Source organism: Anolis carolinensis, chromosome 1, assembly GCF_035594765.1.
Source record: "Anolis carolinensis isolate JA03-04 chromosome 1, rAnoCar3.1.pri, whole genome shotgun sequence".
NCBI lineage: Eukaryota > Metazoa > Chordata > Lepidosauria > Squamata > Dactyloidae > Anolis > Anolis carolinensis.
Genome location: NC_085841.1, coordinates 102142911 through 102156497, shown reverse-complemented (window position 1 = coordinate 102156497; position 13587 = coordinate 102142911). Strand labels below are relative to the sequence as shown.

General features: G+C 44.4%; 1 protein-coding gene across 2 annotated transcripts in view; it reads left to right on the top strand.

The window, feature by feature from the left end:
* Window positions 1–10101: 10101 nt before the first annotated feature.
* sobp (sine oculis binding protein homolog) overlaps window positions 10102–13587 on the top strand; it is a 199101-nt gene continuing 195615 nt past the window's right edge. Inside the window, exon 1 of one of the 2 annotated variants that reach the window (XM_062980188.1) lies at window positions 10102–10519. In XM_062980188.1, the coding sequence (XP_062836258.1) occupies window positions 10424–10519 (96 nt within the window). In that variant the 5' untranslated portion in view covers window positions 10102–10423. The remainder of the gene's footprint in view (window positions 10520–13587) is intronic. The other variant, XM_003215610.4, reaches the window with a different exon arrangement.

Here is a 13587-nt window from a genome sequence, read left to right as displayed (position 1 = left end):
TTTTAAATGGTTTTAATTGCTATGTGCTACATGCTCACATACCAAACTAAAAAAAAAATTCAACATTTTCATCAAAACAGAGTTTCAAAAATTTGAAAGGATTCTGCTCCTAAAATAAGGGAAAATCAAGTTTTGGTTCACTCTGTTTGATTTACCATTTGCAACCCAGAGCCTATTCAACATTTGAATACATTTGATCCATTTCCCTATTACCATCTGTATAAATTTACTTTTAAAAAAGTGACTAGCTCCATGGTGCAGGGTTTAGCATTCTGGTGGGTAGGAAGAAAAAACTGGATAATGGAGGAGAAGAGGCAAAGGAAAGAAGCACCTCACTGGAGGGAGTCTCCAGTGAGATGCTAGAAGTATGGAACCAGAAAGTATGGGCAATAGAAATAAGAGAGGAAACTGATGGACCAAGGATCAGGATGCACAGAGAGGAGAGAGGAGGTGTTTTCTCCTTTTTCTGATTTCCTTTGCTAACATTGTGTCTAAGTGTCACGGGAACATTAATGAAAGCCCCTGAGGGATACAATGCAATTATGTATATTCATGAAGAGCAGGCTAGGAAGCTTTATATTAGATACTAGCAATATATTAATGAGATGAAAACATTCATTTGGCACCGGTGGATAGCAAAGTCTATAGCACCTGGGAAATAGATTTGGGGCTGGAGTCTCATAGGCTCAGTCCTAACAATTCCTCTGCATGTATCCCCACCTTGCTCTGTATGTAATATTATGTAATATAGTATATTAAAATACAGTGTGTTACCATAAATCAAACTCAAACAGTCACAAAAATAGGCAGTCAGAAGGAACCTCAATGATTCATGTGTAGTAGGATTGGGCATAAGCAGGACCGGCCGGAGATAATTTAAAATATTAAGCGGGGGTGGAGAAAAGCGCCCCCCCCCCGCCGGCGCCACGCAGGGGTTGGGGAAAAGCGCCCCCCCCGCAGGGGCAGGGGAAGCCTGACGGTGCCCCCCGGGGACCTGCGCCCGAGGCGGCCGCCTCACGTGGCCTCTATGGTGGGGCCGGCCCTGGGCATAAGAGAAAAATGCTCTCCACTCATACCCAAAATAGAAAACCGTAAGCAGAGTGAGTCACAAACCCATTAAGATGAAATATTTGGATTCAAGGCTATTTGATCTTAAACATTTGCGATTCATGTTTCCATTTCTGACTGAACTATAGATCATACTTTATGAGATATATCAAAGGTCCACAGGTGGATATGGAGATGTTTAGTTTCATTTTAAAAACATTGCATGTTTATCAAACATTTCCTTTATGATTCATATTGAAGAGCCTTTGCTTTGATTGTGCCTTTCCTGCATGGCAAGGGGTTGAACTATGTTGTCTTTTCCAACTCTGATTGTATGATCTACACTCCCTCAAAACTGCACCTTTTATATTGATAATAATGAAGACATGAATGTTTCCTAGGTATAGGTTTATAACTAGTTTGTTAGTGAAGCAAAATGTCTCTTCTAAAGCATGAGGTACATACTGCTTAATTTAGAAAACACTGAAGTCAAATTTCTACCAGACCTAGTCTACAAGTCTTGTCTTGAGTTTCAAGGAACTCACACTTATTTGTGGATGGATAGGATGTACTGCATGTCAGAAGTGTTTTGACTGACATTACATGAGACAAATGTAAAGCCGATAGTTTCTTTGATAATACTTACACAATAATAATAATAATAATAATAATAATAATAATAATAATAAGAAGAAGAAGAAGAAGAAGAAGAAGAAGAAGAAGAAGAAGGTTGTTGTATGTCTTTCGGGCTGTGTGGCCATGTTCCAGAAGTATTCTCTCCTGACGTTTCGCCCACATCTATGGCAGGCATCCTCAGAGGTTGTGAGGTATGGATAAACTAGGTAAGGAAAAGAATGAATATATATATATCCAGGGTGGACTCTCCACAGATATATATTCTTTCCTTTCCTTACCTAGTTTATCCATACCTCACAACCTCTGAGGATTCCTGCCATAGATGTGGGCGAAACGTCAGGAGATAATACTTCTGGAACATGGCCACACAGCCCGAAAGACATACAACAACCCTGTGATCCTGGCCATGAAAGCCTTCGACAACACAATAATAATAATAATAATAAGAAGAAGAAGAAGAAGAAGAAGAAGAAACCAGTACAGGTGGTCCCGGTGGTGATGGGCACATTGGGTGCCGTGCCAAAAGATCTTAGCCGGCATTTGGAAACGATAGACATTGACAAAATTATGATCTGTCAGCTGCAAAAGGCCACCCTGCTGGGATCTGCGCGCATCATCCAAAAATACATCACACAGTCCTATCTCCCCGGAGGGACTCAGGGCGGATTCCAAACATAAAATGCAAACATTCAATGCCCGAACACAACAATACACCCATAGTGTTGAAAAGAGGGTTGGATTAAATGGCTTTTAGGGTCCCCTTCCAACTCTATAATCCTAACTTGTGATCACTTTCGGATGCAGAAGTCCTGGAAGATGAGGTTCAAGATCTCCTTGGAGCTCACTTGCCCCGTCAGGCACCCCAGTTGCCACCTGGCCTGCTGCAGCTCCTCTGCTGCCAGGGCCGAGTCCACCGAACAGTAGCGTCTGAAGCGGCCCAAGGCATTCAGGCAGTTGGTCAAGCTGAGGCAGTGGCGGGCCTGCGTGGGGCTGGGCGATCCCACCTGGGGGGTCTCCGCACAAGTCGGACAGGCGTTCTTCCAGTGTTTGCTGGGAGTAAAACAAGGTCTAATTCTCACAACTTAGCATTGTACACACCATCAGCTTTGATTGGAGCAGTTTCTGTATATACCTTAGTAAAAGCTTGCAAGAGCTACTCTATTGATTGTCAAAGGCTTTCATGGCCAGAATGACTGGGTTTCTATGAGTTTTTTTAGCTATATGGCCATGTTCCAGCATCATGCTCTTAGAGAAAGTTGCTGGAACATGGCCAAACAGGCCAAAAATTGATATTATTATGTAATACAATATAATAATAATAATAATAGTAATAATAATACACTATTATAATTGTATATTTGTATTACATGTAATATTACTAATAATGCAATATAGTCGTACAGTACAATATAATAATATATAATGCTTATATAGTACTTATATTGTGCTATACTAATAATATATATATACAAATATATTGTATGTATATATAACTTGTAAGCCTCCCTGAGTCCCCTTCGGGGTGAGAAGGGTGGGATATAAATGTCACTAATAAATAAATAATAAATAAATAAAAATCTCACAGCAACCCAGCTACGCTTTTGGACTGCTTCTTCAAGAATACCCAATCATCATGATCTGCTTTAGTCCAGAAAGAAATGTTTATTTAGCTTTTGCCTGACTGACCAACAAAGCTGAAGTATTAATGGTGTAATTAGAGCAAGATAACCCTAAATCGCACATACGGCTGATGATGCTACATGCAGGCCTGTAGCGAGGGGGGGGGGGTTAGGGGTTCAACCCCCCCCCCCCCCGAAATTTTCAAAACCCCTCCCGAAATTTTTTTCTGGCTACGGCCCTGGCTACATGCATGTGGATATGAACACATACATTCTCATTCACAAGTTTCTTATACTGGGATGTTGCTAAAGAAAACTTGTTTTGGGGAGGGGAGATGTAGTTCTCTTTTCCTTTGTCCCCATGAACTGGTAGCATCTATCACCCATCCTGGCCCCATTTTCCCACTGCAGAGGAGTGCAGAGGCAATTGATGCAAAGGCAAATAAACTGTGTCATGATTCATAGTGTATGGCAGGGAAGTAAGTCACATTGGAATCCATGGACTCTGTTGTTGGTTTTCTAGAGCTTCACAGAGAGTTGAAGTTTGCAAAACAACTTATATTGCTGAATTTGACTAGATTTCAATTAAACTCTCTGGAGTAACAGGTTTAAGTTCATATCATTTCAGTGTTATAGTTAGGCACACTGTACATTGAGTTATACGTGCTGATGATTTTTTTTAACAGCATGATGGAAGTGAAAGTGGAGTAGTGCATTTAAGACCATTGTGAATGTGGTCTTATACAGTCTATTGTATATGAATGTTTTATGTTTTGTTTTGTGCACTGCAGTTGCAGTATGGGTTGTCAGCCACATATATTGACCATTGATCCATATAAATAAAGGTAAAGGTTTTCCCCTGACATTGTCTAGTCATGTCCGACTCTAGAGGTTGGTGCTTATCTCCATTTCTAATCCAAAGAGCTGACATTGTCTGTAGACACCTCCAAGGTCATGTGGCTGGCATGACTGCATGCAGCACCATTACCTTCCCGACAGAGTTTTATCGTCTGATCTACTTACATTCGCATGTTTCGAACTGCTAGGTTGGCAGAAGCTGGGGCTAACAGCAGGAGCTCACCCACTCCCTGGACTTAAACCGTTGACCTTTTAGTCAGCAAGTTCAGCAGCTCAGTGGTTTAACCTGCTGTGCCACTGGGGGCTCCATTATGCTATATTTTATACCCATTATAGGAATGCATAAGGCAGTACCATCGGCAGAGGGATAGCAGTGCAGCACCACTGGTTAATATTTCAGCCTTAGCCTGCAATCCCCTCCCGCCAAAAAAAATACCTATGAATGAGCCCTACTGAATTCAAGTGGTTTATGTGTAAGCAATGATGTATAGAACCACATTGTTTGTTAAGGACATCTGCCATGAATTTATGTTAAGCATGTACCCTTGAATACTTCCACTGGATAGCCAAAGGGTTTTGTGCTCATCCTCATTGTTTCAAGAGCCAAAGAGTTTTTTTTTCCAGCCTACCAATGGCAGCGATCTAAAGTTAAGAAACAAAGAAAAAATGTAAATCAGATACTGCAACACATAAAACAAACTTGAGCTGTGATAAGCTAAACAGATTTTTTTAAAAAACTGGGTAACTTCTTCATACCTCCTCACTGAACACATTCTGTCTTTAATTTTGCTTTTACAAAAAAGAAAAGGGTGTATAATTTTAAGCTCAGCTGCAGTCATAATGACAAATTCCTTCACAATTACAATTTTGACTAATGGAACAATGGACACCCCCAGATTGTATTGTATCAGGTAATTATGAACTGCCAAAGAGTAGGAAAGCACGAACCAGGAATAATCAGTGTATCCTTCGTCAGTGTGTACCGTAATTCAGCGCTTGGTTTCGCAAGGCTGTCCTATCACACCCTTCATTCTGCCCCTCCTTTCCGCACAGCAAAGAGAGGGAAGAAAAGGGAGCCCACGCCCTCAGTGGCACTGGCAGGCCGCTTCTGAGAGAGGACTGGGCTGAAGCCATCCATAACCAGGAGGGAGGAGAGGAGAGGAGAGGGGGCAAAGAAAGGTGTGGGCCGCCTTGGCTCCCATAGCAGCTGGTTCCCTTTCACACCTTGGCCTGGGGGCTCACCTTCTCTGGACAATTAATGCACTTCAACCACCAGGGCTCAATGCTATTTGTGGCAGTTGTAGTTTTTTAAGGTTCCACTTTCCCTGTCAAATGATGCTGGTGCCTCACCAAACTACCTCCCTTGATTCCACAGCATTAGAGTATGGCATTTAAAGTGGTATCAAAGTGTACTTATTCTGCAGTGTAGATGCACTCTGGGCCAGGTCATCTTAACAGTGCAAACAACTCACCTGGGCTCCTTCCACACAGCTGAATAAAAACCCTTTGAACTGGAATATATGACAGTGTGGACTCAAACAGCCCAGTTCAAAGCAGATATTGTGAGATTTTCTGCCTTGATATTCTGGGTTATATGACTGTGTGGAAGGGGATTCGAACCTTCAATGTTCAGCAGTTCAGCCGGTACAAGGGTTTAACCCAAGTATGGGCAAACTTCGGCCCTCCAGGTGTTTTGGATTTCAACTCCCACAATTCCTAACAGCCTACTGATCCTTAAGGGATATCCTAAACATGTCCCTAATGTCGAGGGTTGCCACACATACAACTGCGGTCGGTCTAGGGTAACGCGATGGCTTTGCTGAGGACTAGCGGCACAGAGGGGGAGAAAAAAAAAGGTCGCCCACAGAGAATTTCTCGCGCCAATGTGGGCTTGAGAGGGGGGCAGAACAAAAGCAGGAGCGCGCGCACGAGCACGCGCACCGCTTTCTCGGCTCCGAGCAGCTTCTCCAGCGTGGCCAGGCTCCTTCCGAAACAGCCGCCCACCCGTGTCAGCGTCAAACTCCGCCTCGGCTGGAGGGCTCTCAGTGCGACTGTGTGTGCAGAGAGACGCGCTTCCCTTAGAGCGGCGGGGGCGGACTCGCGCCGAGGCAGGCAGGCAGGAGGGAGGGAGGAAGAGGGGCTGGGAGCGGAGGCCAGACAGACACCCCCCCCCCCCACACACACACACAACATCCCCGGCCTCTCTCTTACACACTCACTCGCTGTCTCCCTATCTATCTTGATGTCTACACACTCACTTTCTTAACTCATACGTGTGTGTGTGTGTGTGTGTATATATATATATACACACACACACATATATATACACATACACACACCTATTTGCCTTCCTATCTACTTGTATATGAGTTAGGGGGCAGGAACGTCTCTCTTAGCATTTTGCTTTGGGGAGAAAAATGTTTTCTGTTGACACACATTCTTAACATATATATGTTTATATGTAGATGTACACATACATTTTAAACTCTTACATACACTCTTAACTCATGTGTTTCTCTGTACACACACACACACATATATACACACACACACACATATTTTATCATATACTAATTCTTAACTCATATATGAGTATATATATATATGAGTTAATGTATGCGTGTACATGTATATACAAAGATACATATATAGAGTTAAGAAATGGAGACTCCTCCACAGACATCAGAAGAGCTGCAAGGCCAAGAACAAGGGAACCACTGACAAAGATCCACCCAGAGGAAAAGTGTTCTTACCATACATCAAAGGAACCGCATAGGGAAGCTGATGAAGAAGCACAATCTAAAAACTATCTACAGCCGGGTTGTTGTATGTTTTCCGGGCTGTATGGCCATGTTCTAGAAGTATTCTCTCCTGACGTTTTGACCACATCTATGGCAGGCATCCTCAGAGGTTGTGAGGTATGGAGAAACTAAGCAAGGAACCATCACCCAAGTCAAAAAAGAAGCACAATCAAAGCCCTGACAGACCGTGCATAAAGAATCTGTGAACCTCACCTCCTCCAAGGTGAACTAAACCACCTAAACTGGGCTCTACAGGCCAATGGATACTCCACCATGGACATCAGAAGAGTTGTAAGGCCAAGAGCAAGCCATGAGAGTCAAGACAAAGATCCACCCAGAGGAAAGGTGTTCTTACCATACATCAAGGGAACCACTGACCACATAGGCACGACCTACAAACTATCTACAGACCCACAAAGAAAATCCAACAAATGCTACGGTCAGCGAAAGACAAGAGGGATCCTCTCACCTCTGCAGGAGTCTACCAGATACCATGCAGCTGTGGACAAGTCTACATAGGGACCACCAAACGCAGCGCCCAAACACGAATCAAGGGTCATGAAAGGCACGGCAGACTGATTCAACCAGAGAAGTCAGCCATAGCAGAGCACTTGATGAACCAACCACAGTATATGATTTGAGAATACAGAAATGCTTGACCACTCCAACAACTATCATGTCAGATTACACAGAGGAGCCACTGAAATTCACAAGCATGATGACAACTTCAACAGAAAGGAGGAAACCATGAAAATGAACAAAATCTGGCTACCAGTATTAAAAAAAACTCAAAAATCAGAACAGTAAATACAAAGCAACACTCTGAAAACAGAGGAGTTCCAGACATGAGAACCAGGGGCAGCTAACGACTGGTTAACAGCCAGATGCAACAAATCACTCTGACCAAGAGGTCATGAGTTCGAGGCCAGCCTGTGCCTGCGTCTGTCTCTGTTCTATGTTATGGCATTGAATGTTTGCCTTATATGTGTGCAATGTGATCTGCCCTGAGTCCCCTTTGGGGTGAGAAGGGTGGAATATAAATACTGTAAATAAATAAATAAATAAACAAACAAACAAACAAACAAAGGATGCCCCCAGGCAGGAAAAAGCCAGGAGATGAAGCTATTCAATGCTAATTAAGGTGATTAACTATAACATTCACACTGACAGAGTTCTTCTCTCACCCTGGACTTTCCACAGATATATATAAACCTTCCTTGCTTAGTTTCTCCATATCTCACAACCTCTGAGGACGCCTGCTATAGATGTAGGTGAAATGTCAGGAGAGAATACTTCTAGAACATGGCCATACAGCCTGGAAAACATACAACAACCCTGTGATCCTGGCCATGAAAGCCTTTGACAACATATCTATGGGCCCACTAAGAAAATACAACAGATGCTACGTTCAGCGAAAGACAAGAGGGATCCTCTCACCTCTGCAGGAGTCTACTGTATACCATGCTGCTGTGGACAAGTCTACATAGGGACTACCAAATGCAGCAGCATTGCCCAGACAGGAATCAAGGAACATGAGAGGCAGTGCAGACTAACTCAACCAGAGAAGTCAGCTATAGTAGAGCACTTGATGACCCAACCTGGACACAGCAGATTATCTGAGAGCACAGAAATGCTGGACCACTCTAACAACCACCATGTCAGGCTACAGAGAAGCCAGTGAAATCCACAAGCAGGTGGACAATTTCAACAGAAAGGTGGAAACCATGAAAATGAACACAATCTGGCTACCAATATTTTTTAAAAAACTCTAAAATCAGAACAGTAAATAAAGAAAAACATTCTGGAAACAAAGGAGTTCCAGACATGAATCATTTCAGAGCCAGCGAACACCTCCCAACATATAGAGTCTCACTTATCTAACATAAACGGGCCGGCAGAATGTTGGATAAGCGAATATGTTGGATAATAAGGAGGCATTAAGGAAAAGCCTATTAAACATCAAATTAGGTTATGATTTTACAAATGAAGCACCAAAACATCATGTTAGACAACAAATTGGGCAGAAAAAGTAGTTCAATACGCAGTAATGCTATGTAGTAATTACTGTATTTATGAATTTATCACCAAAATACGATATATTGAAAACATTGACTACAAAAATGCATTGAATAATCCAGAACGTTGGATAAGCGAGTATTGGATAAGTGAGACTCTACTGTAATTCCTCCAGGCAGGAAGCAGCCAGACCTTGAAGCTGCAAGGCTATTCAATGCTAATCAAGCTGACTAATTGCAACATTCACATTTGCTTCAAACAGACAAGAGTTCTTTCTCCCACCCTGGACCTTCCACAGATACATAAACTCCACTTGCCTAGTTTCCAACAGACCTTGCAACCTCTGAGGATGCTTGCCAATGATGTGGGCGAAACGTCGGGAGAGAATGCTTCTGGAACATGGCCATACCGCCCCGGAAAACTCAGGGCCCTTCCACACAGCCATATAACACAGAACATCAAGGCAGAAAATCCCACAATATCTGCTTTAGAATTGGGCTATCTGAGTCCACACTGCCATGTACTCCAGCAGAGCATGTGGGGATTTTATTCAGCTGCGCGGAAGGGGCCTGACAGCAACCCGGTGATCCCGGCCAGGAAAGCCTTCGACAACATGTAAACCTTCGGCCACTTTCTTTTGTGTGCCCGTGTTTCCCGAGGCGGGCGAGGGAGCGCGTGGATGTGACGGAAGGGAAATTAGTGCGGGGAGGGAAGAGAGAGAGGGAGAGAGAGAGAGTGTGTGTGTGTCTACATTGGTCTATCCTCCTCCTCCGTGGATGACCAACCATCCCCGCGGGGAAGAGGGTGACAAGTGAAGCAGAAGAAGCCCCCGCCATCCTTCCTCTTGACATCCCTCCGCGTTTGAATCCGAGGAGGAGGAGGAGGAGGCTGTGGCGAGAGTGGAAGCCCCGCCTGCCGCTCAGGCCGAGAGCCCTCCTGCTCCCCTCCCTCCCTCCCTCCCTCCCTCCCCGCATCCGAAGGCGCTGGACGGGCTCCTTTCTTTCTCTTTCTCTCCCACCCACTCTCCCGCTCCTCCTCCTCCCCCCTCCCCACGCAGTCTCTCTCTGTCTGAGCGGCGAGAGAGAGAGACAGGCAGACAGAGCAAGCGGGAGGCAGCAGCAGCAGCAGCAGCAGCAGCAGAAGATGGCTGACTGGCCCGGGCGACCCGCCGCCCACCCCACCTCCCTCCCTCCCTCCGGGGCCCCCTCCCCGCTGACCCCCGCCCTCCTCCCCTGAAGCCCCGCTTTCCCGCCTTCCCTCCCCACTCACCCCCACCCGGTCTCCTGCCTCCCCCCCCCCCAAATAATACCAGCAGCCATTTCATCTCTACCAAAGTAGAGAGAGAGAGAGAGGGAGATACACATTCATACCCACACAGGCGCGCGGTCGCGGGGGGACATCCCACGCAGCCAGCCACACGCGCGTGCACACACGCGCACTCAAAATATGGCAGAAATGGAGAAAGAAGGGAGACCTCCGGAAAATAAAAGAAGCAGGAAACCGGCTCACCCGGTGAAAAGGGAAATCAATGAGGAGATGAAGGTATGTGTGTGTGTGTTTGCTCTGAGGGGGGAAGAGGGAGGAGGAGGAGGAGGAGGGAGACTCCGTGCAAACAGCCCCCTCCACTCATGCGTGGATGTGGAAGGAAGGAAGGAAGGAAGGAAAGAAGAAAGAAAGAGTCTGTTGTGTTGTCGGAGGCTTTCTTGGCCGGAAACACTGGGTTGCTGTGAGTTTTCCGGGCTGTATGGCCATGTTCCAGAAGTATTGTCTCCTGACATTTTGCCCACATCTATGGTAGGCATCCTCAGAGGTTGTGAGATCTGTTGGAAACGGAGCAAGAGGGGTTTATACGGGAAATGAAATGTCTCCTGCTCCTCCTCTTGAACTACAAACTGGGATCTGTTTACTATAAAGCCCGGTTACTGAGCAGCTTTGATTTCATCACCATCACCACCATCATCACCATCATTGCCTTCCCCAGAGCCTCCTGCTAGACTCCCCCTCCAGTGATGCCCAATCCTATGGAAACCACTCCAAAGCTGTCAAAGTTAGCCAAGAGGGGGGTGCCTTCCAGTGCTGCCTGCTTCTCCCCCTTTTTGCCCCCCCCCCCGTTTCCCCAGTAGCCAGCTGTAACTGTGTAATTAAATTGTCAAAGTGAAATGTTATGGTCTGAACTGCGCCTCTTTTTGCACTTAGACACACAGGGTCTCTTGTCTTGCCTTCTCTTTCCCACTTCCTCCGCCTGTTTTCCATGCTTCACTTCACAGTTAATAAAGCTAGCAGAGCCTTGTGTTGAAAGAGAGCTGTCTTGGAGAGATCCCTGCCTAACCGACTCTGTGTGTGTATGTGTGTTTGCACACATGCATCAGTGTGTATCTGGCATAATACCGGTTTGTTTGGAGTGGTTAGGGGGTGGGGGCGGGGAGCCAATGTCCTGACAGGAAAGGGTGCCAGTCCAGTTGTGCTCCAGGGGTAGTGCGGTGGGGTTGGCTCTCCAGATGTTAGCATAGCGGTGGTTGCATGAAAAACACAGCTCAGGACTTCCTTTATCCTCAGGTCTTCGTTGACTGAGCTGAAATGCCCCTCTGTTCTATATGTTTATTATTTATCAAGCCCCCTGACTCTATTTATTTTTATGCTTCTTAATTCTCTGTGGATCGCACATGTTGCAAGGCTGGAGTGAATGTAGTTTGCTTCTAAACAATGAAAACTACAATTTAGGTTAGGGGATGAAATGACATTCATTGTATTGGATTATTCGCCCTTGGTTTGATGAGAGTGTACATTGTTTGAAATATCCAAACAGTGTGTTCTGTGCTAAAATATGTATGTGTGACAGGAAATATGTATTTCTATGGAGTATGTGTGTAGGGACAGTTAGGTGTATAGATTCATGGAATTATTTTATTTATTGTTCTCACCAAAGTTAACTGAAGGAGAATGTTTGGTTTCTATTCCATAAACTTAACTGTCAAGGTAGCTATTTTCTGTTTGCTGTATTGCTCTTTCTTCTTCTTTGGTTACTGTCGATTTGTCCAACAGCAGACAGATGGGCATTTGAACAAAGGTGGTTGTGTGTATAAAGAGGCAACTGCCCTGCATTTTAATAACATTTATTCAGTCCCTAGATCCTCTCTACAAGCAGCTTCATTTCCTTGGAATATGCACAACAATGTATATCTTGAGATGGACGTAATATACTCTTAAACCTGCCAATAATTACTACTCAGCTAGATCTTTTTAGGAGATGGGGAAGGAAGGCTGCAGGAGAAAGGGGCTGGTGGGTATAAGAGTCTGCTCCACTGTGCATTGTCCCTTTAAGACATTTTTTATGTGATCTATGTGGACTGCAGTTTTTAAATTTCATAGGTTCTAGGATTACAAATTAGCTAATTTTAATCAAAACATGTGAAATGGTATCCTGGCTGGATATAAAGGCTGACTGTGCTGGATCCTCTGGGTTTGTTTTGTTTACTTTGGCTGGAGGCACACTTGGTGGTTTGGGAGATAGCTGTTCTTCTGCAGTATAACAGATGTTTGTCTGAAAGGGTGAGGAAGAAACAAAAACAACACTGTGTGTGAAAGGAGGAAAATTACACTCTTTTTTGGGGGGGGGGGGTTGGGAAAGCCATGATATTAAGTATCACTGTAATGTTAATCTTGATGTAGAAACCTTTCTCCTTTCCTTGAATCTATGCTAGTGGGTTGAATACTGTATTAAGGTAATTATGTTGGGTTTAGCTGCATAATTTAACCCAAAGTTGTGGATTGATTTAAATCTGGAGACAGTTTCTATAGAATGCATGGTTGAAAGGTTAGGCCTCTTTAGGCAACCTGGACTATATACCAGGACAAGTCGCATTATTAGGTGTGTAGTCCACCTTTTTAAATAGGACTGGTGAATTATTATAACTTAAGTTTTATGCAGGTTGCATTTTTGTTTCATCTGCATAGAAAGGCTTGCTTGTTATTCTAACAGCAGTTCTTCATTGTCTGAAAATAAATATTCAGTGTACTAGAGTCACAAAGTCAAAAGAGTACAGTAAAGTAAAAAATTAATCACATTGTATAAAAGATAGGCAACAAAATGTCACAGTGAGCACAATGTGCCCTTGTATAGGTACATATCTGTACTATTCAAACAGCTTGACTGCTTTCCTTCCTCTGAACTGCTTTCATCTGGACCCGTGTAAAATAAGCCCTGGTAAGTAATCACGACGGAGCAGAAAGAAAGGAATGTATACAGCAATAGACAGCCTAAGCTGTAAAAACTGTAACCTGAATCCCAGCAGCAGATCAGATATCAAGGCTGTAAGGTAGAGGGAAATGAAAGAGATGAAGGGGAGGGAAAGAGGGGAGAGAAAGGGAGAGGGTTTAGGAATGGAAAAGTCAGCTTGGAAAAGTGAAGGACTAGTAGGAGGGCCCCCTCGGGGAAATTTGGCTCATGGATTAGGGAATTTTATCATGGTGTACAGTGACCTACTCAGATTTCAGACTCTGTTGGATTGAATTGCTTCCATTTGCTAGGAGTAAGAAAAAGGGCCAGCGCGTATGTGATTCCCTCTCCCCACCCTTCTTTCCAGTAATAAAAAGCCACTGGGTACAAGTGT